Source organism: Scyliorhinus torazame, chromosome 3 (genome assembly GCF_047496885.1).
Source record: "Scyliorhinus torazame isolate Kashiwa2021f chromosome 3, sScyTor2.1, whole genome shotgun sequence".
NCBI lineage: Eukaryota > Metazoa > Chordata > Chondrichthyes > Carcharhiniformes > Scyliorhinidae > Scyliorhinus > Scyliorhinus torazame.
Window position 1 is genome coordinate 67,240,461 of NC_092709.1, and position 27,594 is coordinate 67,268,054.

General features: G+C 45.2%; 1 protein-coding gene across 4 annotated transcripts in view; it reads right to left on the reverse strand.

Moving 5' to 3' along the window:
- The window catches only part of tmem144a (transmembrane protein 144a), a 123,692-nt gene that overhangs the window by 52,871 nt on the left and 43,227 nt on the right, over window positions 1-27,594 (reverse strand). For 3 of the 4 annotated variants that reach the window (XR_011940119.1, XM_072495785.1, XM_072495786.1), the window contains exons 4-5: window positions 27,283-27,405; window positions 17,753-17,852 (exon numbers count right to left, since the gene is read on the reverse strand). Coding sequence is in view for 3 of the 4 variants with exons in the window: in XM_072495785.1 (XP_072351886.1) it covers window positions 17,753-17,852; window positions 27,283-27,405 (223 nt within the window). In the remaining variant the exon portion in view is untranslated. The remainder of the gene's footprint in view (window positions 1-17,752; window positions 17,853-27,282; window positions 27,406-27,594) is intronic. The other variant, XM_072495787.1, reaches the window with a different exon arrangement.

The window sequence follows — 27,594 nt, forward strand, 5'->3', positions numbered from 1 at the left end:
AACAATGCTAGGAATGCGACCATTAGCAGGTGATTAAATCTTTACAGATCCAGAGATGGGGTAACCCCAGGTTAAAGAGGTGTGAATTGTATCAAGCCAGGACAGTTGGTAGGATTTTGCAGGCCAGATGGTGGGGGATGAATGTAATGCGACATGAATCCCAGGTCCCGGTTGAGGCCGCACTCATGTGTGCGGAACTTGGCTAGAAGTTTCTGCTCGGCGGTTCTGCGTTGTCGCGCGTCCTGAAGGCCGCCTTGGAGAACCCTTACCCTGAGATCAGAGGCTGAATGCCCTTGACTGCTGAAGTGTTCCCCGACTGGAAGGGAACATTCCTGCCTGGTGATTGTTGCGCGATGTCCGTTCATTTGTTGTCGCAGCGTCTGCATGGTCTCGCCAATGTACCACGCTTCGGGACATCCTTTCCTGCAGCGTATGAGGTAGACAACGTTGGCCGAGTCGCACGAGTATGTACCGCGTACCTGGTGGGTGGTGTCCTCACGTGTAATAGTGTTATCCATGTCGATGATCTGGCACGTCTTGCAGAGATTGCCATGGCAGGGTTGTGTGGTGTCGTGGTCACTGTTCTGAAGACTGGGTAGTTTGCTGCAAACAATGGTTCGTTTGAGGTTGCGCGGTTGTTTGAAGGCAAGTAGTGGGGGTGTGGGGATGACCTTGGCAAGATGTTCATCGTCATCAATGACGTGTTGAAGGCTGTGAAGAAGATGACGTAGTTTCTCCGCTCCGGGGAAGTACTGGACGACGAAGGGTATTCTGTCGGTTGTGTCCCATGTTTGTCTTCTGAGGAGGTCGGTGCGGTTTTTCGCTGTGGCGCGTTGGAACTGTCGCTCGATGAGTCAAGTGCCATATCCCGCTCGTACGAGGGCATCTTTCAACGTCTGTAGATGTCTGTTACGCTCCTCCTCGTCTGAGCAGATCCTGTGTATACGGAGCGCTTGTCCATAGGGGATGGCTTCTTTAATGTGTTTAGGGTGGAAGCTGGAGAAGTGGGGCATCATGAGGTTATCCGTGGGTTTGCGGTAAAGCGAAGTGCTGAGGTGACTGTCCTTGATGGAGACGAGTGTGTCCAAGAATGCAACTGATTTTGGAGAGTAGTCCATGGTGAGTCTGATGGTTGGATGGAACTTATTAATGTCAACGTGTAGTCGTTTCAGTGATTCTTCGCCGTGGGTCCAAAGGAAAAAAATGTCATTGATGTATCTGGTGTATAATTTCGGTTGAAGGTCCTGTGCGGTGAGTAGGTCCTGTTCAAACTTGTGCATGAAGATGTTGGCGTATTGGGGTGCGAATTTGGTCCCCATGGCTGTTCCGTGCATCTGGATGAAGAACTTGTTGTCGAAGGTGAAGACGTTGTGATCCAGAATGGTGAAGAATCACTGAAACGACTACACGATGACATTAATAAGTTCCATCCAACCATCAGACTCACCATGGACTACTCTCCAAAATCAGTTGCATTCTTGGACACACTCGTCTCCATCAAGGACGGTCATCTCAGCACTTCGCTTTACCGCAAACCCACGGATAACCTCATGATGCTCTACTTCTCCAGCTTCCACCCTAAACACATTAAAGAAGCCATCCCCTATGGACAAGCGCTCCGTATACACAGGATCTGCTCAGACGAGGAGGAGCGTAACAGACATCTACAGACGTTGAAAGAGGCCCTCGTACGAACGGGATATGGCACTTGACTCATCGAGCGACAGTTCCAACGCGCCACAGCGAAAAACCGCACCGACCTCCTCAGAAGACAAACATGGGACACAACCGACAGAATACCCTTCGTCGTCCAGTACTGCCCCGGAGCGGAGAAACAACGTCACCTTCTTCACAGCCTTCAACACGTCATTGATGACGATGAACATCTTGCCAAGGTCATCCCCACACCCACTATACTTGCCTTCAAACAACCGCGCAACCTCAAACGAACCATTGTTTGCAGCAAACTACCCAGTCTTCAGAACAGTGACCACGACACCACACAACCCTGCCATGGCAATCTCTGCAAGACGTGCCAGATCATCGACATGGATACCACTATTACACGTGAGAACACCACCCACCAGGTACGCGGTACATACTCGTGCGACTCGGCCAACGTTGTCTACCTCATACGCTGCAGGAAAGGATGTCCCGAAGCGTGGTACATTGGCGAGACCATGCAGATGCTGCGACAACAAATGAACGGACATCGCACAACAATCACCAGGCAGGAATGTTCCCTTCCAGTCGGGGAACACTTCAGCAGTCAAGGGCATTCAGCCTCTGATCTCCGGGTAAGCGTTCTCCAAGGCGGCCTTCAGGACGCGCGACAACGCAGAATCGCCGAGCAGAAACTTATAGCCAAGTTCTGCACACATGAGTGCGGCCTCAACCGGGACCTGGGATTCATGTCGCATTACATTCATTCCCCGCCATCTGGCCTTCAAAATCCTACCAACTGTCCTGGCTTGATACAATTCACACCTCTTTAACCTGGGGTTACCCCATCTCTGGATCTGTAAAGATTTAATCACCTGCTAATGGTCGCATTCCTAGCATTGTTTGGCATCTTTGAATTTGTCTATATATGTGTTTCTGGAACATACCTCTTCATTCACCTGAGGAAGGAGCAGCGCTCTGAAAGCTAGTGACATCGAAACAAACCTGTTGGACTTTAACCTGGTGTTGTAAGACTTCGTACTATAAATTTGTTGATTTCCTTACATTGTATTCTTGCAAATGTCTTGATGAGTGCAAGATAAAAAGCTTTAAAAAAACTATTCTTTTTACAATTGATATAAATAACTTGGATGAAGGGACTGAAGAAATGGTTGCTAAATTTGCTGATGTAACAAAGATAGGTTGAAAAGGAAGTTGTGAAGGAAGCATAAAGAGGCGACAAAGGGATATAGATAGGTTAAGTGAGTGGGCAAAGACCTGGCAAATGTGGGCAAATATGAAATTATCCATTTTGACAGGAAAAATAAAAAAGCAGCATAAGATTCCCAGGTTCGATTCCTGGCTTGGGTCACTGTGCGGAGTCTGCAAGTTCTCCCCGTGTATGCGTGGGTTTCCTCCAGGTACTCCGGTTTCCTCCCACCGTCCAAAGATGTGTGGGTTAGGTGGATTGGCCATGCTAAATTGCCCTTAGGTTAGGTGGGGTTACTGGTTTATGGGGATAGGGTGGAGGTGTGGGTTTAAGTGGGGTGCTCTTTCCAAGAGTCGGTGCAGACTCGATTGGCCGAATGGCCTCCTTCTGCACTGTTAATTCTATGATCTAATGAGACGTTGCAGAGCTCTGAAATGCAGAGGAATCACAAAGGGTTAGAATGCAAGATCAGTAAATAATTAAGAAGGCAAATAGAATGACATTGTTTATTATAAGAGGATTTGAATATAAAAGAAGGGCGGTTATGCTTCAGTTATACTGGGTTACAATGTACATATTGGTCTCCTTATTTAAGGAGGAATATAAATGTGATGGCCGCAGTTCAGAGAAGGTTTACTAGACTAATACCTGGAATGGGTGAGTTCTGTTAGGAGGAAAGGTTGGACAGGTTAGGCTCGTATCTGCTTGAATTTAGAAGCGTTAAAAGGCAATTTGATTGGAACATATAAGATCCTGAGGGGTCTTGACAGATCGGGTGTGGGATGGATGTTTCCTCTTGTGGGAGAAACAGAGGTCACTGTTTAAAAATAAGGCGTCGCCCATTTAAGAGAGAAATTAGGAGAGTTTTTTTCTCACAGAGGTCTTTCGAATTCTATACTTCCACCGCCTTTCGAGGAAGAGTCTTTGAATATTTTCAAGGCAGAGGTAGATAGATTCTTGATAAGTAATGGGGTGAAAGGTTATGGGAATAGGCGGGAATGTGGATAGTTCAGATCAACCATGATCTTATCGAATCGCGGAACGGGCTCGAGGGGCTTCACATGTTCATTAGTTATTATTCAATCCTCCATACAAGCAATATTTCAACTGCTAAATTAATATCTACAGCAGAAAACTGCCATCATGTACTACTGATAAAGGTTGTTTTTCTGCACCGCTGCTTGTATCACTGGATACAATTATTTAACTCACATTCGCATGCCTTGAAAAGTCATTCCAATTTTTATTTTATGAATATTAAGTGAAGACCTTTGCTAGAAATATATTGGAATGATAATGTATCCCAGTTTTACTGTCCAACGTTAACTGATGGAAAGATCATATAGTTCAGGAAAGGTTGGACAGGTTAGGCTCGTATCTGCTTGAATTTAGATGCTTGAAATAGTAACAGGATGGTAGGGCAGGCAATAAGCAAAGAAATAACGGATGCATGTAGAAATGGTACAGCGGTTATCATGGGCGATTTTAATCTGCATGTCGATTGGTTTAACCAGGTTGGTAAAGGCAGCCTTGAGGAGGAGTTTATAGAATGTGTCCGGGATAATTTCCTGGAACAGTATGTAATGGAACCTACATGGGAACAAGCGGTCCTAGATCGGGTCCTGTGTAATGAGGCAGGATTGATTAATGATCTCATAGTTCGGGATCCTCTTGGAAGGAGCGACCACAATATAGTGGAATTTAAAATACAGTTGGAGGATGACAAGGTAAAATCAAACACTAGTGTTTTGTGCTTAAACAAAGGCGATTACAATGGGATGAGAGAAGAACTAGCTAAGGTAGACTGGGAGCAAAGACTTCATGGTGAAGCAGTTGAGGAACAGTGGAGAACCTTCCGAGCGATCTTTCACAGTGTCCAGGAAAGGTTCATACCGACAAAAAAGACGGTAGAAAGGGGAAAAATCGACCGTGGATATCTAAGGAGGTGAGGGAGAGTATCAAATTGAAGGAAAAAACATACAAAGTGGCAACAATTAGTGGGAGACTAGAGGACTGGGAAGTCTTTAGGAGACAACAGAAAGCTAATAAAAAAGCTATGAAGAAGAGTAAGGTAGACTATGAAAGTAAACTTGCTCAGAACATAAAAGCAGATAGTAAAAGCTTCTACAAATATACAAGACAAAAAAGAGTGGCTAAGGTAAATATTGGTCCTTTGGAAGATGAAAAGGGAGATTTAATAATAGGAGACGGGGAAATGGCTGAGGAGCTGAACAGGTTTTTTGGGTCAGTCTTCACAGTGGAAGACACAAATAACATGCCAGTGACTGATGGAAATAAAGCTATGATAGGTGAGGACCTTGAGATGATTGTAATCACCAAGGAGGCAATATTGGGCAAGCTAATGGGGCTAAAGGTAGACAAGTCTCCTGGCCCTGATGGGATGCATCCCTGAGTGTTAAAAGAGATGGCTAGGGAAATTGTAAACGCACTAGTGATAATTTATCAAAATTCACTAGACTCTGGGGTGGTCCCAGAGGATTGGAAAGTAGCAAACGTGACACCACTGTTTAAAAAAGGAGGTCGGCAGAAAGTGGGTAATTATAGGCCGATAAGCTTAACTTCGGTTGTAGGGAGAATGCTGGAATTTATCATTAAGGAGGAAATAGCGGGGCAGCTGGAGGGAAATTGTCCCATTGAGCAGACGCAGCATGGGTTCATAAAGGGTAGGTCGTGTCTGACTAATTTGGTAGAATTTTTTGAGGACGTTACCAGTGCAGTAGATAACGGGGAGCCAATGGATGTGGTATATCTGGATTTCCAGAAAGCTTTTGACAAGGTGCCACACAAAAGGTTGCTGCATAAACTAAAGATGCATGGCATTGAGGGTAAAGTGGTAGCATGGGTAGAGGATTGGTTAATTAACAGAAAGCAGAGAGTGGGGATAAATGGGTGTTTCTCTGGTTGGCAACCTGTAACTAGTGGGGTCCCTCAAGGATCAGTGTTGGGCCCGCAGTTGTTCACAATTTACATAGATGATTTGGAGTTGGGGACCAAGTGCAATGTGGCAAAGTTTGCAGACGACACTAAGATGAGTGGTAAAGCAAAAAGTGAAGAGGATACCGGAAGTCTGCAGAAGGATTTGGATAGGTTAGGTGAATGGACTAGGGTCTGGCAGATGGAATTCAATGTTGCCAAGTGTGAGGCTATCCATTTTGGGAGGAATAACAGCAGAATGGATTATTATTTAAACGGTAAGATGTTAAAACATGCTGCTGTGCAGAGGGACCTGGGTGTGCTGGTGCACGAGTCGCAAAAGGTTGGTGTGCAGGTGCAACAGGGGATTAAGAAGGCTAATCGAGTTTTGTCTTTCATTGCTAGAGGGATGGAGTTCAAGACTAGGGAGGTTATGCTGCAATTGTATAAGGTGTTGGTGCGGCCACATCTGGAGTATTGTGTTCAGTTTTGGTCTCCTTACCCGAGAAAGGACATATTGGCACTGGAGGGAGTGCAGAGGAGATTCACTAGGTTGATCCCAGAGTTGAGGGGATTAGATTATGATGAGAGGTTGAGTAGACTGGGACTGTACTCATTGGAGTTTAGAAGGATGCGGGGGGGGGGGGGATCTTATTGAGACATATAAAATTATGAAGGGAATAGATAGGATAGATGCGGGCAGGTCGTTTCCCCTGGTCGAGGAAAGCACAACTAGGGGGCATAGCCTCAAAATAAGGGGAAGTAGATTTAGGACCGAGTTTAGGAGGAACTTCTTCAGCCAAAGGGTTGTGAATCTCTGGAATTCCTTGCCCAGTGAAGCAGTTGAGGCTCCTTCTTTAAACGTTTTTAAGAAAAAGATAGATACCTTTCTAAAGAATAAAGGGATTCTGGGATATGGTGTACGGGCCGGAGAGTGGAGCAGAGTCCACAAAGATCAGCCATGATCTCATTGAATGGCGGAGCAGGCTCGAGGGGCCAGATGGCCTACTCCTGTTCCTAGTTCTTATGTAGTACATTAACACTCCATGCCTGAAGGAATTCTGCTTTAATCTAGAGCTGACAGTGGTAGAAACAAATTTGTTCCATTTTACTCTGGTTGGCTTTAATGCATGAAGATTTCTATTTACAGACTTCACAGTAAAAACACAGGATGTCGAGTGCATCAGAGCTAATTCTGGAGGCCAGGATTTACTGAAAGAAAAGCTGGCTACTATCTCTTATTACCATCAAACAAGGAAATTGTCTGGCAAGTGTTATGAAAATTAACAACTGGCAACTTCTCAGAGTAGTTTATTATTTACTGAACCACATTTACATGCCTGAAGCAGACTAATTTACTGTCCCATGACACTTAACCTGAAAACAGAACATGCCAGCTGGAAGCATCAAGTACGTTTTGTGTGACTAGACATCTATAACACATGGAGAAATTCAATGTCTGCCGCTCCATCACGTTGCCAACATTTATTATCTTTACAGACTTCTATTTTCTCCAGAGTTTTACTCACTATCACAGTGAAGGATGGCAGTGCAAGGGAAATGCATGTAGAGCAAAGCTTCCTGGACACTGAACTCAACTTAAAAGAGGTTACATGACTAGTGTGACATTTTCATTTCCTATTCCATGCACTGTGGCCTGAATGAGATTGCCAATTCAGTGAAAAGTAATAGACAATCTTGTACTGCAAATTAATGCCCACAGGAAGGTAGACACAAATTGCAAAATTTGCTTCACAGATACACACAGAACTTATAATCAACAAAACCAGTCTGAGAGTTTTCATCTAATCAGTGTGAGCATTATTTGAGTTAAACTTGCCAGGATGAATTGAGTGTTCTGACTCATAATTCCACTGAAGCCCATGTTTGATCAATTTTAGTTTTTTTCTAACGAGAAAACAATTTGAGCAGGTTGTGTGGTCTGAAGTCATGTGTAACCACACTGCATTTGTAATTCTCTTCTGAAACTGAATAGTTTCCAACCTCAAATCAGGAGTTTTAAGGAAGCTTGGTTAAAGCGAAGTTGGCAGTGGGGGAAAGCGGAGAGGTTCAAAACTGGGAAATCAGGCCAATTGGGCAAATGAAAATGGGGACCATAGGTTCCAAACCTCAAAGTGGACATTTAACCAATCAGATTTACAACAATGAAAACCAAGTTCATCGCCCATTTGTGCTCATGATTTTCCTCTGCTTCAAATATTTAACTAAAGTTTCCTTAAAAGGGTGAAACGATCTCTGCCTTTACTGTTATCTGATGTGAAGCATTGCATATTCTAAGTAAATTCACTGAATAAAGACAATGGGCGGGATTCTCCCTGACCCGGTGGGGCGGGGGGTCCCGGCGGCGAAGAGTGCCGTGAACCACTCCGGCGTCGGGCCGCCCCAAAGGTGCGGAATCCTCCGCACCTTCAGGGGCTAGGCCCGCCCTGGAGTGGTTTGCGCCCCTGGGGACGGGGCTTAGCGCCACGCCAACCGGCGCTGAAGGGCCTCCACCGGCCGGCGCGAGTTGGCGCATGCACGGGAGCACCAGTGTGTGCTGGCGTCATCCCGGCGCATGCACGGGAGGGTTCGTCTACGCATCGGCCATCGCGGAGGACCACAGTGGCCGATGTGGAGGAATAGAGTGCCCCCACGGCACAGGCCCGCCCGCGGATCGGTGGGCCATGATCGCGGGCCAGGCCACCGTGGGGGCACCTCCCGGAGCCAGAAGAGTGCCGTGAACCACTCCCGCCCCCAGAACCCCGGAGGCCGCCCACGGAGCTGGGTCCCGCTGGTAGGCACCAACCTTGATTTACGCCGGCGGGACCTTTGTTAAATGGGTGAGACTTCGGCCCATCGCGGCTCGGAGAATTTGGGAGGCCCCGGGGCCCATTGAGTCGCGCTGGTCCCCGCCCTTCTCCGAGACGAGCGGCGCGATTCACGCTGGGGCGTATTTTGGGGGGCCAGAGAATTCGGAGGACGGTGGGGACGGGATTCACGCCGACCCCCGGCGATTCTCCGACCCGGTGGGGGGCGGAGAATCCCGCTCATTGCTTCTCACTTCTCTCCTCACTCTTAAGTGGCATTTTAAATTGATGAACCCTCATTAATGGTTTCCCAGCCTGGATTTAGGGAAACGCTATTAAAAGCCTAATTAATTGTTTATACGCTCTTAAAATCTCCTAATTTTTCTCTGGTAACAATTGTGGTGAATATACACAGTTTATTCTTTATGGCCTAAATGGAGAAGGGTGGGAGAATGGGAGGATTCAGGAAAGAATAAATTCAAAAGGACATTAATAGCTGAGGTGACGTCAGGTAAAATGAGAAAAAGTTAAAAAAGGCCCGACAACCGAACACACAAAGCATTCACAAGGAATTAGATGAATTAACAGCACAGATAGAAATTAACAGGCCTGATCTAATTATGGACCAAAGCTGAGAACTAAATATTCTCGGATACTTGACCTTTAGAAGAGATAGACGAAATGAAAAAGGAGGAAGAGCAATCCTGATAATAAAGGATAAGATAAAGAAAGTCGAGAGAAAGGATCTCAGCTCAGAAAACCAAGAAGTACAATCAATTTGGATGAAACAAAGAAACAAGGGGCAGAAAACATTGGTGGAAGTTGTTTATAGGCCTGCTAACTGTAGTTGTATGTATCACATAAGAGGCTATTACACAAAATTAGGATTCATGGGATTGAGGGTAATGTATTAGCATGGATTAAGGATTGGCTATTGGACAGATATAGTAGGAATAAACAGGACAAATAGGGTTGGCAGACTTTGACTACCTAGTACCATAAGGATCAGTGTTTGGGCTCAGCTATTTGCAAACTACATGAATGATTTAGATAAAGGGACTGTATGTATTGTACCAAAGTTTTCTGACATTGCAAGGTTCTGTATCAAAGTAAGTGCCCAGGAGAACACAAGAGGCCATAGGAAATACAGATGGGTTGGGTGAGTAGGCAAGAACATGGCAGGTGGAATACAATAGGGTAAAGTGTGAAGTTATATACTTTGGTAGAAAAAACACAGAAGCATAATATATTTTGAATGGCGAGACACAGGGAAATGTTTGTCTCCAGAAGAACTCGGGTGCCCTTGTACAGGAATCATAGGAAGTTAACATGCAGGCACAGCAAGCAACTAGAAAGGCAAATTGCTCATTAGCTTTTGTTGCAAAGGAATTGGAGTACAAGAGTAAAGGAGTCTTACGCCATTTAGACAGATGTGGGTGAGGCGACAGCAGAAGTACTTTGTGCAGGCCTGGTTACCTTATCCAAGAAAGGACATACTTTCTCTAGAGCGAGTGTAACAAAGGTTCACTAGATTCGGATGAGTGATTCGTCCTATGAGGCGCGACTGAGTAGACCCTGGATGAATGAGGCAATCTAACATCAACATATAACATCCTGGAAAGGTTTGAAAGGATAGATGCTGAGAAAATGTTTCCCCTGGCTGGTGAATCTAGAACACAGATCACAGTCTCAGAATAAGGGGTCAGCCATTTAGGAATGAACAAGGAGAAATTTCACTCAACGTGCAGTGAATCTTTGGAATTTTCTATCTCAGGAGAGCTGTGGATGTACGGTTGTAGAGTATATTCAAGATGGAGATTGATAAAATCTTGGATACTTAGAGAATGAAGGGACACAGCTATAATGTGGGACGGTGGCTAGATGTGGTAGAAGATCACCCATAACTGAATGGTGGGGCAGGCTCTAAGGGGTAAATGGCTGACTCCAGCTCTTATTTTTGTGGGTGAGATGCAGATGGGAAAGAGGTAATGTGGGGCGGGCATTCGATGGTCTCATTGGTGGGGGGAGGGGGGTGGTCTCTGTAGGTCAAGTGTAATAGGTTCAAGGTAGGGAGGGGTCAGGTCTATGTGGGCATCGATACATCAACAGCAAAAGGTTCAGGGGGTAGGCCAGGGATATCCACGACTATAATAATGGGACCAAGGATTATTGGGGATGTTGACACCAGAATGACCCTGGTGTCAGGGTCAAGGATGTCACTGAGTGGCTGAAGGAAATTCTGAAGGGGGAAGGGAAACAGCCAGAGACCCTGGTCCATATCGGTAGCAACAATGTAGGTAAAAAGAGGGATGAGGTCCTGCAAGCAGAATATAGGAAGCTAGGAAATAAATTAAAAAGCAGGATGTCAAAAGTAGTCATCTAAGCATTACTCCCAGTGCGACTTTCAAGCAAGGGCCCATGTCCATGTCATCCATCTGGGGCATCTGCACACAACTGCTAGGTCGCAGATTTCTAACCATCTAGCAGGAAATGCAAGGACCAACGTGTCTCAGCGAGGTCAAAAGTTCAAAAACATGGAGGTGGGAGGGTGGGCATTATGGGGTGATATGTAGATGCACACGTGGACAGGAGATAACGCTACAGACATGCAGCAGGGCATAAGAGCTCAGAGTTTGGGCTCATTAGTAAAACACACTCAAGGATGACGGAAAGTAAATGCAGGACAATGAAAGATTTTCCATGTGTTTCACATTTATTATCTAGGATATAAATTGAACACTCTACAATACAGAAGCATCGGGGACTCCAGCAGCCTCCATGTTCTACACTCATGACTCAACATCAGATGATCCTCTGCTGCAGATCTGAGTGGTGCCTTGGCCAACCACAAAGTTATTTGTGGATGTAACTTTACTCATGTCGGTACTGAGTACAGAACAGACAGAGACTGTTATGAGATGGTTCTACACACCAAGGTGCTGAGGTACAGAATGGGACATCTGCGAGGAGTGGGTGCAGGGGTTGGATAGTTAGGGGGTGAAATTTGTGACACTGGAATGACCACAAAACGTAGCATCATTTGAAAGAGGAATACACAAATAATAAGTGGAATGAGTGGAGATCTATTTACAATAATACAAACTCTGTACAGATTGTGAACACCCACACAACCTTGGTATTTCCTTTTTTTTTTTTAAACCCTCGTCTCGGTGCACCCCTGACATCCATAGCAGACGTGGAGGCAACCTGCTGACTGTTACGTGTTGTCTGTAATGACCTTGGCGGGTGTCCTCTGGAGGACTGAGGGCTGAAAGGCTCCAGCCTGTTTGGGTCTCCTGCAGTGGGGCAGGTGCACCCTCCTCAGCCTGTGGAGCTGCAGTTATTGGGGTCGCAGGCAGAAGGGAATCTGATTAGCTAGACACTCTCGGAGTCACTTGGGTTCATGGCCCCAAGGTGTCCAAATGTTAGTCCTCCTCCCCTTGGGCGCACAAGGGCCCCTGGTTGACTCATTGAGGAGAAGGTGCACCTGGGTGAGGTCGAGATGCCCTATCCTCCTCTCACTTAGCCACTGATAGATCCTACCTGTGCCTACAGCAATGGCATGCAACTCCTGGCATACTGCAGGCCTTTTTACCTGGACAAAGGTCTCCATGGCAGTCGCCATCCTACCAATGATGACCTTAGAGCGCTGGCATGTCGGTGCAATGACCTCAGACTGAACACAGACAGATTTCTCCATTTTTGGTTGCATTCTGTTGACTGTATTTGACAACCCTGCCTGATATTAATGCCTCTGTCGTTGCAGCTCCAACATCTGTGTTCAGACTGAGCCCACAGACTCAAACACAGCAGAATTCTGGCCTCCAGCAGTCCTCCGTGATGGAGACTTTGAATGTCCCTGCCTGGGCATGCTGTGGACCAGAATCTGTGCTGTGCTCAACGGATTGTGACCCCGAGCCTGCTCCGCAACTAGGTTCCACCGAGGTATCTCTCTTTGTGCTGGGGCGATTGCGGGTGAATGCTGTGATGGCTCCACATCTAGTAGCTCCTGAGGATCCTCATCTGAAGTGGTCAGGGGGCTGCGGCTGAGGGGCTGGTTTTCAGTGAGCCTCTTCTGTTTCCCGCTGGTGCCTGCCAAAGAGTGAAGGGATAATGTGTTTTGCTGCATAGTAATTAACATTTCAAACACTCACAAGTTTGTTGGGTGAATGATGCGCTAGTGATGGGTCCTCACTTGCTTGGGAGATGCTGGTCTCACCCTCAGCGCAGGCATTACCCCAGTCCTTGCCGGCCAGCTTTGCCTTACTCTATTCAAACTGATTGAAGGGCCGGAGTTCAGGCAACCCCTCTCCACTCTTGGGTCTCTCCCTTTTGTTGTGGGCCATCTTGTTCTGCATTAATACAGATGATCAGACGGTGAGCAGGATGGATGCCAAGGCAGATAATAAAGATGCTTGCCTTCTGTGGGTGCTGAGTGAACCTATGTAAGGGCTGAGGACGTGAGCTGCACAGGATGAGAGAAGAGATGAAGATGTCAAAGTGTGTGAAAGAGAATCAGTGGTGACGTCTCTTGTGCTGTGGGTGTGTGAGATCCCTATGGAATGTAACCCTGTGAATGCCTTATGGCCTTGTGAGAGTTAAAGTTGAGACTGAGGAAAAGGGTGACCTACCCTGGTGGTGGAAATGAGATTATTCATTCTTTTTCTGCACTGATTGGTGGACCGCTTCTGTGTTGAGTTGGTGCTGATCACCTCCTCCCAAGCCGGAGTGGGGAGGCTGTTGAACCTACTTCTCCCATCACTGGGGTATAAAGGCCATCTTGGTGTTCCTCCACTGCATCCAGAAGTCACGTCATCACATTGTTTCTGATCTTGGGGGCACTCTGGTGGCCTCTTGCCTTTGAAGACCATAATTCTCTTCGACCAATCTGCACACAGTGAAGGATGCGTGCGAGTGCAGTTCAAATATGGCATCCCAGTAGATGATCCGATGAGGTCACGGCGGGGTGGACGAATCACAGCCCATCCGACTATGAGATCCAACATGCTTCCTGCTCATGCATGTTTAATGACCTGAAAATCGGATGATCTGGCACATAAATCCGCCATTTTGGCTGGCTGGAAATGGGCCGCTTTTCCCGCCCACCACTGCACTTAGGACGGAAGTCTCCTAACCAGTCCATGGCGGGTTTGGTGGTGGTGCAAGCACGATGAATCAGGCGGGAGCCAAAAAGCTAGAAACCCGACAACATAAAATCATGTTGCAATTCTCCCAATGGCGGGTCACTCTTCCCGCTGGCTGGTGGTGTATACGTCATTTGCATCTCATGAATGCTCATTAAAATAGCTGCCACAGCATCCCGTCAGGTCTTTCAATCTTGCATCATGCCAGCCTTGGCTTTAAACCTAATTGTTAATGAGTGCATTGCGCATGGCAGTCCTCAGTTCACCAGAAACTTTGGGGTGAGTGCAATAACCTTCTGCCATAATGCTGCGCGATGCTACTCCTGATGTGCTGTTCACCATTCTGCCAGGGCAGACCAGTTCCTGCCTCCACCTCCATGCCGAACTGGTCTTCATGGACAGCACCATGCTGCTGAATCCATGGACCCTCCTGTACCACTGAGACAGATCAGTGCAGCAGCTGGGGTTGGGGAGTGCAGGGATCTCCTTGCACCTAGTGCCACCCAGCAGTGTTTAGCTGGACAGGACTGAGCTGTGGGACTCATGATGCCGCCGCAACAAATGTCCAGAACTTCGACCGGGGTGGAGTACGAGTCAAGGAAGGCAATGTGGAAGGAGGGCTGTGCAAGGTGGGGGTGGGCCAAGGGCTCATGATTACAGGCAGAGGAACAAGGACATGGATGAAGAAGGTGAAGAATGGAAGGCAGCAGGACGACTGAGGAGAGGGAATCTGGACCCCAAAAAAACTGCATGAAAAATTCACAAACAGAGGTCAAAGCAATACCACATCGTACACTGGAAGGGGATGGATTAAATCACCAGATGCTGTGGGTAGAGGTCCGATGGAGCATGGGCACTTCGCAGCTGATGGGCTTGGGAGGAGGGTGGTTTAATCGAGGAACAGAATTCCTCGAGGCTGCTAGCCTTTTTCCTGTAAATTGTTGACATACTGTGCAGTCTGGTGAAGACAGGTGGGCTGAAGAGAGTGATATGGATGTGCCAGAATGGTATTTAATTGTGACACCGGGACCTTCAAATCCATCAGCTGATGGTGGGCAGGGGAATCAGCTGCCCACCCGCCAGGAGAGTCAGAGAGGAACTCACTTGTGTTTAATTAATGAACTTCCAAGCGCAGAATCTGACGTGGGATCCCGCTATTTTGGTAGGCGGAACAGGTGAATTCTCAAAATGGGAGAATTCCGCCCTCAGTCGCCAGAGCGGAAAATCCTGGCCTATGTGTCCTACAGCAATGTATCCAAATTGCATACAGCACTAAATATGGCCAACCAATGCCATAAACAATTACATTTTTACTCTTTTATTCTATGCTGCTATTTATGAAACCCTAACACTATTAACTTCTATGGTATCATCTTTCTGAACAGACAGTTTCAAGGAATAATCTATATTACATCTTTAGGTCTGTTGTGCCACGATAGAAAGTGCTTTTTCATGGAGTTTATACTCCCATTCCTCATTTACTCCATTCGTCATATTACATTTCTGCTAATCTGTCAAAGTCTTCTATGGTCATTCTTGCCAAACCTTCTCATTTTGTTGAAGATTACCTAGACGTATTAAATAATTAATAATAATTAATGTGGCTATGCGTACCCGCACGGGTCCCAGTTTTGCCTGCCTCTTTATGGGGTATGTGGAACATTCCTTGTTCCAGTTCTATTCCCACCCCATCCCACAACTCTTTTATCGGTACATCGACGATTGTTTCGGTGCTGCTTCATGTTCCCGTCTAGACCTGGAAAAATGTATTAATTTTGCTTCCAATTTCCACCCTCTATCACCTTCACATGGTCCATCTCCAACACTTCCCTTCCCTTCTTTGAGCTTTCAATTTCAATTTCTGCGGATAGACTGTCCTCTAGCATCCATTACAAACCCACTAACTCCCACAGCTACCTTGACTGCAGCGCTTCACACCCCACATCCTGTAAGGACTTCATCCCATTCTCCCAGTTCCTTCACCTCCGTCACATCTGTTCCGATGATGCAACTTTCCAAACGGTGCCGCTGACATGTCTTCATTCTTCCTTAATCGTGGTTTCCCACCCACTGTGATCGACAGGGCTCTCAACCGTGTCCGACCCATCTCCTTGCACTCTGCTCTCATCCCTTCCCCTCCCTACCAGAACGAGTATAGGGTCCCCCTCTTGTTCACACTTTTCACCCCATCAGCCTCCGCATTCAAAGAACCATCCTCCGCCAGTTACGCCAACTCCAGCATGATTCTGCCAGCAAAAACACCTTCTCCTCACTCCCCGTCAGCATTCCATTGGGACTGTTCTCTCCGGGATATCTTGGTCCATTCCTTCCTTCATCACCCCCGAACACCTCATCCCTTTCCCATGGCACCTTCCCATGCAATCGCAGAAGATGTAACACCTGCCCCTTTACCTCCTTCCTGCTCACCATCCCAAGGGTCTAACCACTCTTTTCAAGTGAGGCAGTGTTTCACGTGCACCTCCTTCAATCTGATCTGTTGCAGTCGCTACTCCCAATGCGTCTACTCTACATTGGAGAGACCAAACGCAGACTGGATGACCGCTTTGCAGAATATCTCTGGTCCATCCGCAAGCAGGACCCAGACCTTCCTGTTGCTTGCTATTTCACGGTCTTTGGACTCACGTCCACATGTCCGTCCTTGGCCTGCTGCAATGTTCCAGTGAAGCCCTGTGCAAACTGGAGGAACAGCACCTCATCATGCTACAGCCTTCCGGACGTAATATTGAGTTCAACAGCTTTAGACTGTGAACTCTCTCCTCCACCTTCACCCCATTTTTATTGCTATCAATTTATCTTCTGTGATGAACGGTTATTGTATTACTGTACCCTTATCATCATGTAATGTGATGTCCCCTTTAAGACCGGGCTTGGAACCCTGGGGGACTCCGCCTCCGGCTCCGCCCACCTGGGAGTCGTATATAAGGGGCCGCCTTGCAGGCAACACGCAGTAAGCACCCGTCTTGGCACCAGGCTAGTTCTTAGCTTATTAAAGCGTTTTACTCTCTAGCGTCGTTATTGAGGGTACAACATCTTCATTTCTTCCACTGATCTGTTTTTTCCTCACCATTGTCCCCCCTCCCCCCCACCCCAATTGGGCCATCTGTTTCCTGTCCCTAGTTGCCCTTTGACACGCTGCTCACCTTTGTTCTGCCATTAACACATTCCAATCACTTTATGTGCCTCTATCAGCACCCTCTCAGCCTTAATCATCACATTTACATTGCTTTTGTCTCTTTGTCCACATCTTTGTCAATCTCCACCTAACATTGGCCATCTATCCAGCTCCACTGCTCCAAGCCCCCCCATAACAGTATAAATCTGACACTATTTCCAGTTCGCTCAAACCTTCTAGTCTCTTCAAGACTTGAAACGTTAGCTCCTTTCTCTCCCCACAGATGCTGTCAGACCTGTTGCGATTGTCCAGTATTTTCTGTTTTTGTTTCAGATTTCAGCATCCGCAGTAATTTATTTTATTCAATAATTAAACCTGACACATTGACCAATGGACGGAGGGTTCCCAAACATCCCAGCTTGCACTAGCTCATGGGATTATACACTTGGTTTAGTTTTAAATAGACTGTCTCGCCAAATTAGTTGAAGATATTTTAGACCTGGGCTAACCACTAAAACTTGAAAATATGTCAGAAGAACACGTAGACTATCATTTTCATACACTAATCAATCTCAGATGTTACCATTATGACTGAGGTTTTCCTCAGCTAAAGACCAACTCTATCCACGTATGAAATGTAATTTGCAGTAAGATGCTTCATGTATGTGTTTGTACTGATATTGAAACTGGAAACATTATTAAAAGCTACAGTAATAAGAGTGTCAGTGAAGGGGGCCTGCACCATTGGAAGAAATCCTCTCACTCATAAGAAAATATTTTCACTGCAATTGTATTCTCTAAACCAAAGCGGACAGCGATGGTAACAGATAACAGAAGTGCGCAGGTAGCTATTTAGACTTACCTAGAACTTGCCCATCCCATCAGAAGATTAAATGCAGCCCAGATTAAAACTCCAAGACCTAAGCCAATGGTTTTCAGGATTGGAACAACAGTAATATTTCCTGAAAAGAAAACAGAGAAGAAACAAACATAATCAGTTCTTGCCTCACTGTGTCCTCACTTTCCATCCCTCCAGCCTCATATTCAGTAGATCATCCTCCGCCATTTCTGCTAACTCCAGCACGATGCCACCAACAAACACATCTTCTCCCCCCTTTCCCTTTCAGTATTTCGGAGGGAATGCTCCGTCCATGATACCCTATTGCACTCCTTAGTTACTCCCAACATCCTCTCCCTGCCTTGGTATTTTTCCATTCAAGCTCAGCTAATGCAAGACCTGTCTTTTTACTGCCTCCCTTCTCACTGCCCAAGGCCCCAATAATGCTTCCAGGTGAAGCAGAAATTTACTTGTACTTCTTTCACTTTAGCATACTGTATGCACAACTCACATTGTGATTTGTTCTATATTAGGGAGATCAAATGCTGATTGTTTTCCCACTTTACCGAACACCTCTGTTCAGTCTGCAAGTGTGATCTGGGTCTCATGAAGGTCTATCATTTCAATTCTGTACTTTGCTCTTACGCTGACCTCTCTGTCCTCAACCTCCTGCAGTGTTCCAATGAAGCACTTTACAGCCTTCAGGACGCAAAGTTGAGTTCAACAATTTCAGATAGTTTGCTGCCCCCATTTTGTTTCCCTTTGCTTTGCTGATGACATTCATCATTGTCATTCACATCCCCTCTAGACACATCTTTTATTTCATTATTTCTCCCATTTACAACTCTCTTTGGCTTTGTACCACCAACTCTCTTATCAATGAATCTCTCCTGTCGTCCAACCTCTCACAGATCTTTCATTCTTTTTCTACCCCTCCCCATTTCATTGCTGACACCCATAAGAGAGCTGCTGGCCTGCCTTGGTCTGCTTTCAAAGCCAGCGATTTGAAAGCAGACCAAGGCAGGCCAGCAGCACGGTTCAATTCCCGTAACAGCCTCCCCGAACAGGCGCCGGAATGTGGCGACTAGAGTTTTTTCACAGTAACTTCACTGAAGCCTACTTGTGACAATAAGCGATTTTCATTTTCATGTTTCTGACTCCAATAAAATACTTGAAATAATCAGCAAATCTGGAAGCATATGTTCTGAAGATAATAAAGTCAACATTTCAGGTCTGTGATCTTTCATCAGAACAAATTATATTTCTAAATTTTCCCAATTCTGGTCATCGACCTGAAATGTTAACTCTGTTCCTCTCTCCACAGATGTTGCTTGGCCTTGATGGGCCGAATGGCCTAATTCTGCTTCTGTGTCTTATGGTCTTACGACCTGTTGACTGTTCCCAGCATTTTCTGTTTTTAATCAATTCTTGAATTTAGTATCAACGTTTGCGAACATATCAATACCAGAATGTAAACTGAACTTTTACCAATATCTTCTGCAAGCAATGAATATGAAACTGTACTCTGCACCCATGTTGGAATAGAGATGTACCTACTCACAGCACTGACATTTGTATTGCTGCCAGTATTTTGCCATTTTCAGCAACAAGGCCCCAGGATCGAGTCTCACTCCTGGGGTGGGATTTTCTGGCCCCTCTTGCCAGTGAGATCTTCCGGTGCCGCCAAAGTGGGTTTCCCTGATGGTGGCTATATGGTCATTATCACTTGGCGATTTGTTGGTTGCTGTGGGCAAATACGCTTGCTGTGTTATCACAGTGACTGTATTTCAAAGGTACTTCATTGGTTGTGAAGTGACTTGGGGCATCTGGTGGTCGTGAAAAGTACAATATAAACGCAAGCCTTTCTTTATCAATTTTTTCACATCAATTACTGGGTTACCACTAACATGCTAATGCTTCTTTTTATTCCGATATTACTTAGACCACAAGACATAGGAGCAGAATTAGGCCACTTGGCCCATCGAGTCTGCTCCGCCATTCAATCATGGCTGATATTTTTCTCATCCCCATTCTCCTGCCTTCTCCCCATAACCCCTGATCCCCTTATTGATCAAGAACCTATTTTTCTCTGCCTCAAAGACACTCAGTGAATTGGCCTCCACAGCCTTCTGCGGCAAAAGAGTTCCACAAATTCACCATCCTCTGGCTGAATAAATTTCTCCTCATCTCTGTTTTAAAGGATCGTCCCTTTAATCTGAGATGGTGTCCTCTGGTTCTAGTTTTTCCTCCAAGTGGAAACATACTCTCCACGTCCACTCTATCCAGGCCTCGCAGTATCTTGTACGTTTCAATAAGATCCACTCTTATCCTTCTAAACTCCAACGAGTACAGACGCAGAGTCCTCAAACGTTCCACATACGACAAGTTCTTCATTCCAGGGATCATTCTTGCGAACCTCCTCTGGAGCCTTTCCAAGGCCAGCACATCCTTCCTTAGATATGGGGCCCAAAACTTCTCACAATACTCCAAATGGGATCTGACCAGAGCCTTATACAGCCTCAGAAGTACATCCTGGTCTTGTATTCTAGCCCTCTTAACATGAATGCTAACATTGCATTTGCCTTATTAACTGCCGACTGAACCTGCACAGTAACCTTAAGAGAATCGTGAACAAGGACTCCCAAGTCCCTTTGTGCTTCTGCTTTCCGAAGCATTTCCCCATTTAGAAAATAGGATATACATAGATTCCTCCTTCCAAAGTGCATAACCTCACACTTTTCCACATTGTATTTCATTTGATACTTCATTGCCCATTCTTCTCGCTTGTCCAAGTCCTTCCGGTAGCCCCCTTGCTTCCTCAATACTACCTGTCCCTCTACAGATCTTTGTATTGTTGCTAACTTTGGCTGTTTCTTAATTTAGCTCTGTTTAATTACGTTTGTTCAAGAGTCGCCAGGTATCTTTCGGCACCGCCACAAGGTTCAGAACCGAATACTGATCAATAACTCGATACACCAGTTAGTAAGTTCAAAAGCAATGCTCATTTATTTACACACAGTCAAACCTACTCATGCATAAATTCTACAAACTGAACTACCACTTCCCAGGAAGTGTAGAAGATTGTAGTTTAGTCGGGCAGCATGGTCGGCACGGGCTTGGAGGGCCGAAGGGCCTGTTCCTGTGCTGTACATTTCTTTGTTTTTTGTTCTTTGTTGTTACTAAAGCCTATACTTAGCTTCGGGTGCCCACTCAGTCAGAGGAACAATGGCCGTTGCTCGGTTCTGAGGCTGCAGGGGTGAGCTGTTTACAGGGTAGCAACTAGGAGCGTCTATCTCGTAGCGTGCGTTGACTTGGAATTTACTTGGTCTGATGCAGCTGCTAGGCTGGTCTCTCTCTTCGCTGAGAGCCAAAGCCAAAGGAGAAAGATTCTCCCTTGGGGAATACCTTTTATACTAAAAAGGGCTTCGCGCGCTTTTGGGCGGGCCTTGAACTGACCTCAACTAATTGGGTCTTTCCCCAATCATTCATATCGATCTTCCTCCAAGAGGGGTGGTCGCTGGGCGTGTCCTAGTGACCGTTGGTCTACTTTGTTTTCGCCTCTTCTGGCGCCGGGGTGTCTGCCTTAACATTGTGTATCTAAATGTTTCCCTTTTGACCCCGGAGATGGCTCATTAGTATGTAGATTGCTTGGCAGTTTCTGTCCTGTTTGAGAGTTTAAGGTTCTAATCAACAGAGAGAGTTTGCACCTGCTTGTTTCTTAGTATTGTCCAATTCTCCTTGTATTCTTTGCAAGTGTCCATTTTGTAATCGGGACATGACCATCCCAGATGGCTACAGTATCATCTGCAAATTTAGCAACAGTACCTTCAGTACCTTCTTCCAGATTATTAATGTATATTGTAAAAAGTTGTGGTCCCAGCACAGACCCCTGAGGCACACCACTAGTCACCGGGTGCCATCCTGAAAAATACCCCTTTATCCCCACTCTTTGCCTTCTGCCAGTCAGCCAATCCTCTATCATTGCCAGGATCTTACCCTTAACAGCATGGGCTTTTAACTTGTTTAACAGTCTCCTATGCGGCATTTTGTCAAAGGCCTTCTGGAAATCTAAATAAATCACATCCACTGATTCTCCTTTGTCTAACTTGCTTGTTACCTTCTCAAAGAACTCGAACAAATTTGTCAGACACGACCTCCCTTTGACAAAGCCGTGCTGACTCAGTCCTATTTTACCATGCACTTCCAGGTACTTTGCGATCTCATCTTTAATAACAGACTCTAAAATCTTACCAATGACCGAAGTCAGGCTAACCGGCCTATATTTTCCCATCTTCTGCCTCCCTCCCTTCTTAAACAATAGTGTTACATGAGCCATCTTCCAGTCCTCTGGAACGTTCCTGCCTCCAGTGATTCCTGAAAGATCATCACTAATGCCTCCACAATTTCCTCAGTTATCTCTTTTAGGACCCTGGGGTGTCGTCCATCCGGTCCAGGTGACTTATCCACCTTCAGACCTTTCAGTTTCCCCAGAACCTTCTCCTTAGTAATGGTCACTGCACTCACCTCGGCCCTCTGGTTCTCCTGGAGCTCTGGCATCCCACTGGTGCCTTCCACCGTGAAGACTGATGCAAAGTAACTATAGTTCGTCTGCCATTTCTTTGTTTCCTATTATTACTTCTCCAGCCACATTTTCTAGTGGTCCAATGTCTATTTTTGCCAGTCTCTTACCTTTTATATATTGAAAAAATCTCTTCCTATCTCCCTTTATATTACTAGCTAGCTTGCATTCGTACTTCATCTTCTCCCCACTTATTGCTTTTTTTAGTTGTCCTCTGCTCGCTTTTAAAGGCTTCCCAATCCTCTGGTTTCCCACTAATCCTCGCCACTTTGTATGCTCTTTCCTTAGTTTTTATGCTGTCCTTGACATCCCTCGTCAGCCATGGATGCCTTGTCCTCCCCTTAGCATGTTTCCTCCTTCTTGGGATGAATTTCTGTTGTGCCTCCCTAATAACCCCCCAAAACTCCTGCCATTGCTGTTCCACTGTCTTCCCTGCTAGGCTACTTCTCCAATCAACTCTGGCCAGCTCCTCCCTCATGTCTTTGTAGTTACCCTTATTTAATTGTAATATTGTTACATCTGATTGCAGCTTCTCCCTCTCAAATTGCAGAGTAAATTCTATCATATTGTGGTCACTGCGCCCTAAGGGTTCCTAATCAAGTCTGCCTCATTACACATCACCAAATCCGGAATTGCATGTTCCCTAGTAGGCTCTGTCACAATCTGCTCCAAAGAACCATCTCTTAGACATTCCCCAAATTCCATTTCTTGGGATACACTACCAACCTGATTTTCCCAGTCCACCTGCATATTGAAGTCCCCCATGATTATTGTAATATTGCCTTTTTTGCATGCCTTTTCTATCTCCGGATTTATTTTCTGCCCCACATCCGGACTACTGCCAGGGGGCCTGTACATAACTCCCATCAGGGTCTTTTTACCTTTGCGATTCCTCAACTCTACCCACAGAGATTCTATGCCTTCTGATCCTATATCGCTCCTTGCTATCGATTTAACTTCATTCCTTACTAACAATGCAACCCTGCCCCCTTTGCCCATCTGCCTGTCTTTTCGATAGGACAGATATTCTTGGATATTTAGATCCCAGCCCTGATCCCCTTGCAGCCACATTGCTGTGATGCCCACAACATCGTACCGGCCAATTTCAATGTGCAGAACACAACAATTTACCTTGTTCCGTATACTGCGCGCATTTAGGTACAACGCCCTCAATCCTGCATTGGCCACCTCCCTTTTCACACTCTCCTCAGTCACTGTACCCTGTACTGTGGCCCTTTGTGATTTTTGACTATGGCTTCTCTGCCTTACACTTTCCCCCTTATTACTTTTTGTTTCTGGCCCTGTTTTACTTCCCTCCGACTTCCTATACAGGATAAAAAGCACGTCCTCCCAACCCAGCTTCGAATTCCCACCTAGCTTCAAATTCCCAAACTCAATCTTCGCCATGTCTCACTCTGGCTGTGTCTTCTCTGGCTCACTGGGAGAACTATTTGCAGTGGTTTTAAAACTATTTACAAGATGATCACATGAAGATCACGGTCTTTTAAGCTTACAGTTAGGCTGCCCTGAGCCCTACAAGGCATTGCAGGCCTGAGAACAATGGGCCTGTGTTATAGCTGGCCTGCCCTTCCACTTCTGTAAATTATATAAAATCCTGTTCAGCATAATTTCAGCAGGTGTAAGCAGCTACTATATGTTTGTTAGGCAGCCATTTCCATATTTTCATCAATTGTTACAGCTAAGGGGGATGTGAAAATCAGATTTGCCGCAAATTAACTACTTCTAAAATAATTAGAGATATAAACTGAAGAGATGAACCGCTGAAATATTATTTGCATGTCAGCTATTCTAATTCAATGAAGTGCATTTATTTTCCTAAACTGTTGAAATAGCTGCTTTCCTCAAATGGAAAAGCAATTTTGCTAAATTATCGTGCAATCGAATATTAACTTTGAAATAGATTAGCATTGCACAAATGTAAATAAGTACATTATTAATTTGACTTATCTACTTATTCAATTGACCAATTAAACATATTTTTGATTTACAAGGGAGTAAAGAGTTATGAGGGTCAGGCAGCGAAGTTGAGTGAATGACGCAGTCAGATCTTTGCTCGAGGTTCTTAATACCATAAAACTACTAATTGATCAATTGAGTGGTATATGATGATATTAAGTGTGGCTTAAAATCTGACACAAGATCAAAACAATTTCAAACCACTGCGCGCGTTCAGAACCCTGACCTTCCCGTTGCTTGCCATTTTAACACAAGACCCTGCTCCCATGCCCACATGCCTGTCCTTGGCCTACTGCAATGTTCCAGTGAAGCTCAACGCAATCTGGAGGAACAACACCTCATCTTCCGGTTAGGCACACTACAGCCATCGAATTCAACAACTTCAGATGATCAGCTCTACCCCACCTCGACCTATTTGTTTCCATCCTATTTCATTTTAACTGTCTTTTACAATTTCTTTCTCTCTTGTCTTTCTTTATATATATTTAACCCCCCCCCCCCATCTTATCCACCTTTCCTTAACCTTTCTCCCCTTTGTTTCACCCTTCCCCTCCGCCCACATCTACATCTGTCACAGTTTACCCTCTGATGTTAGTTTCTCTGCTGTTTGGCCTTTCACATCTTTTGTTCCCTCTGGGGACTGCCGTTAGCACTCTTCCCCATGTTTCTGTGGCTATTAGCACCCCATTTTCCTGGGTTGCTGTGGCTCTGACTCATCTTTCATTCTCACTCCACAGTATAAATATTTTCCACTTTCTCTGTATTATAGCTTTGACAAAGGGTCACCTGAACTCGAAACTTTAGCTCTTTTCTCTCCCTACAAATGCTGCCAGACCTGCTGAGATTTTCCAGCATGTTCTCTTTGATCTCAAACCATTTGTTCTCCAATGCATCAGAATAACTGTTAAAAGCCGAAGAAAATTGGGTTATTTCTCTTGTAACTCTATTCATTTCATTGCTACGGACCAAGCTCTAGTCAGAGCATTTTAAGACTGCCAGGCTTTTCCGAACTACTCCCAAATCCAAAATTATTGAAATGTTTTGAAACATTCAAGCTAATATTATGGCTCAGTGGTAGATTACGACATGACATGAAAATGAAGCAACACAGACCACAAAGGTCCCAGATCTCATCCGATTCCAATGGTGAGTAATCTGATTCAGTGCACCAGTAAAAGCACTAAAATTGGTCTCAATGATATTGTGTTGGGGAGGCTACCATTCCTGAGTACTATCTTATCTGCAAAACATGCAAGTATTCAGGAATAGACGTGGCCTAAATTAGAACAGTTTGCCACATTGCCTCAGCTCAACCATGACAAGTAGTAATTTGGATTAGGTACGAGTTGCTGCCTACAGCCTTGGAACTACACCCTAGCATTAGTGAAACCCTCAGGAAAAGTGGGAAGAAAATTGGCTAAAGAAAATACATTCCTTGGAGAGTGTTACATGGTTTTCTGATGAACATGTTTAATAAATCTCTGATTTGTTTTAGTTGGTTAAATTAAATGATTCATCTGTCATAGAATTACTGGTATCTCATGTTTAATGTTCCTTTTCTACAGAAATTAATCTCTCAATAACTGCAAAGAAATGCACCAAGTCCAAGCCTCATGACATCACCATTCAAAATAAAGCATTTTGATTAGGGCAAGTGGGACAAACGCATTAAAAGCTTGGCTGTGCAAGTGGAATGGAATGAAATGAAATGAAAATCGCTTATTGTCACAAGTAGGCTTCAAATGAAGTTACTGTGAAAAGCCCCTAGTCGCCACATTCCGGCACCTGTTCGGGGAGGCTGTTACGGGAATCAAACCGTGCTGCTAGCCTGCCTTGGTCTGCTTTCAAAGCCAGCGATTTAGCCCTGTGCTAAACAGCCCCTTCACCAAGGTACTGGAGAGTCAGCTATTACTGTTCAGCTGAAGTTGAGATTTAAGTGCTAGAACAATCAGAATTTAAGAGTTTGTGCCTAAATTGCATGAATTGAAGCAAATCTTCATCATCGGCTAATGTCAAAGAAACTGAAAGAACAAATTGCCCACTGCAGAATGCTGAACAATCCATGACTGAAACGGTTCTGATAACTTGTTAAAACATTTTTCAAATTAAGGGGCAATTTAGTGTTGCCAATCCACCTACCATCTTTGGGTTGTGGGGGTGAGACCCAAGCAGACACGGGGAGAATGTGCAAACTCCACACGGACAGTGACCCGGGGCAGGGATCGAACCCGGGTCCTCGGAATCGTGAGGCAGCAGTGCTAGTCACTGCATCACTGTGCTGCCCCTGATCTGAATTTCTAAATCAGACAATTAAATATACCTTGCAGAGCTCTCTGCTTTTTCCCTTTCTAGAAATGTTTCTTTACTCAAATTAGCCAGTAGAATGACATTATCATTTATTTATCTTTTTGAATTGTTTTTTGAGAGGACCTACTTCATGCAGAAGGCACTGTATTACCTTGAATTTCTTTATAAAAGTAAATCTAGTGAATAAAGCTGGACAATGCATAACCATAATGTCCAAAAGTATACATTTGGAGGAGTACAGGCCAAAAAATAAAAGGCAGCATGGATTTGTTAAAGACAAATTGTGTTGAACTAACCTCTGTGCTGTTCATTTCTATGATTCTATGAACTGACAAGACTTAACTTTCTGCAGTAAGTTTGTTTCATATCTACTGTGCAAAGAAAGCAACATCGTGCCATTCTGCACTGTAAATTCTATGATAATTCAAGACAGGCAGCAAAATACCATTTTCCCAAAGTCAGTGGCATTTCGGACAGCAACTCTGCATTTAACCACATAACTGCCCCTCACCTGAAATTGCTGCACATTTGTATGTACATAACAGAGTGTTATCACCCTGTTATTTTGACACCAAATACACAAGTGTCAAATATTCCAGTTATAAAGGTCAACCTTAGTCAGCAAGTGCAATATCATTCACTTTTACAAAGTCCAAGATACACAAACATAAGATGCAGTATGTGCACTTACCAGTGGCCCAGACAAAACCGCCTAACATAGCAAGGGGCCAGAATTTAGGGCACTTCAATATTAAATTCATAATAAGAGATACAATCCATATTGCTGCACAAAGAATCCATTGAAAAAACATTCCTAAAAGAAAACATAATGAGATATGTATTAACATTCTGATACACAGTGTGGGTACTATGTCCTGCTTCCTTTCATTCTCTACCTTATACACACTCAGGTCATTCAAAACGTATCAATCCCACTTCAGGGGCGGGATTCTCTGACCCCCCCCGCCGGATCGGAGAATCGCCGGGGGCTGGCGTGAATCCC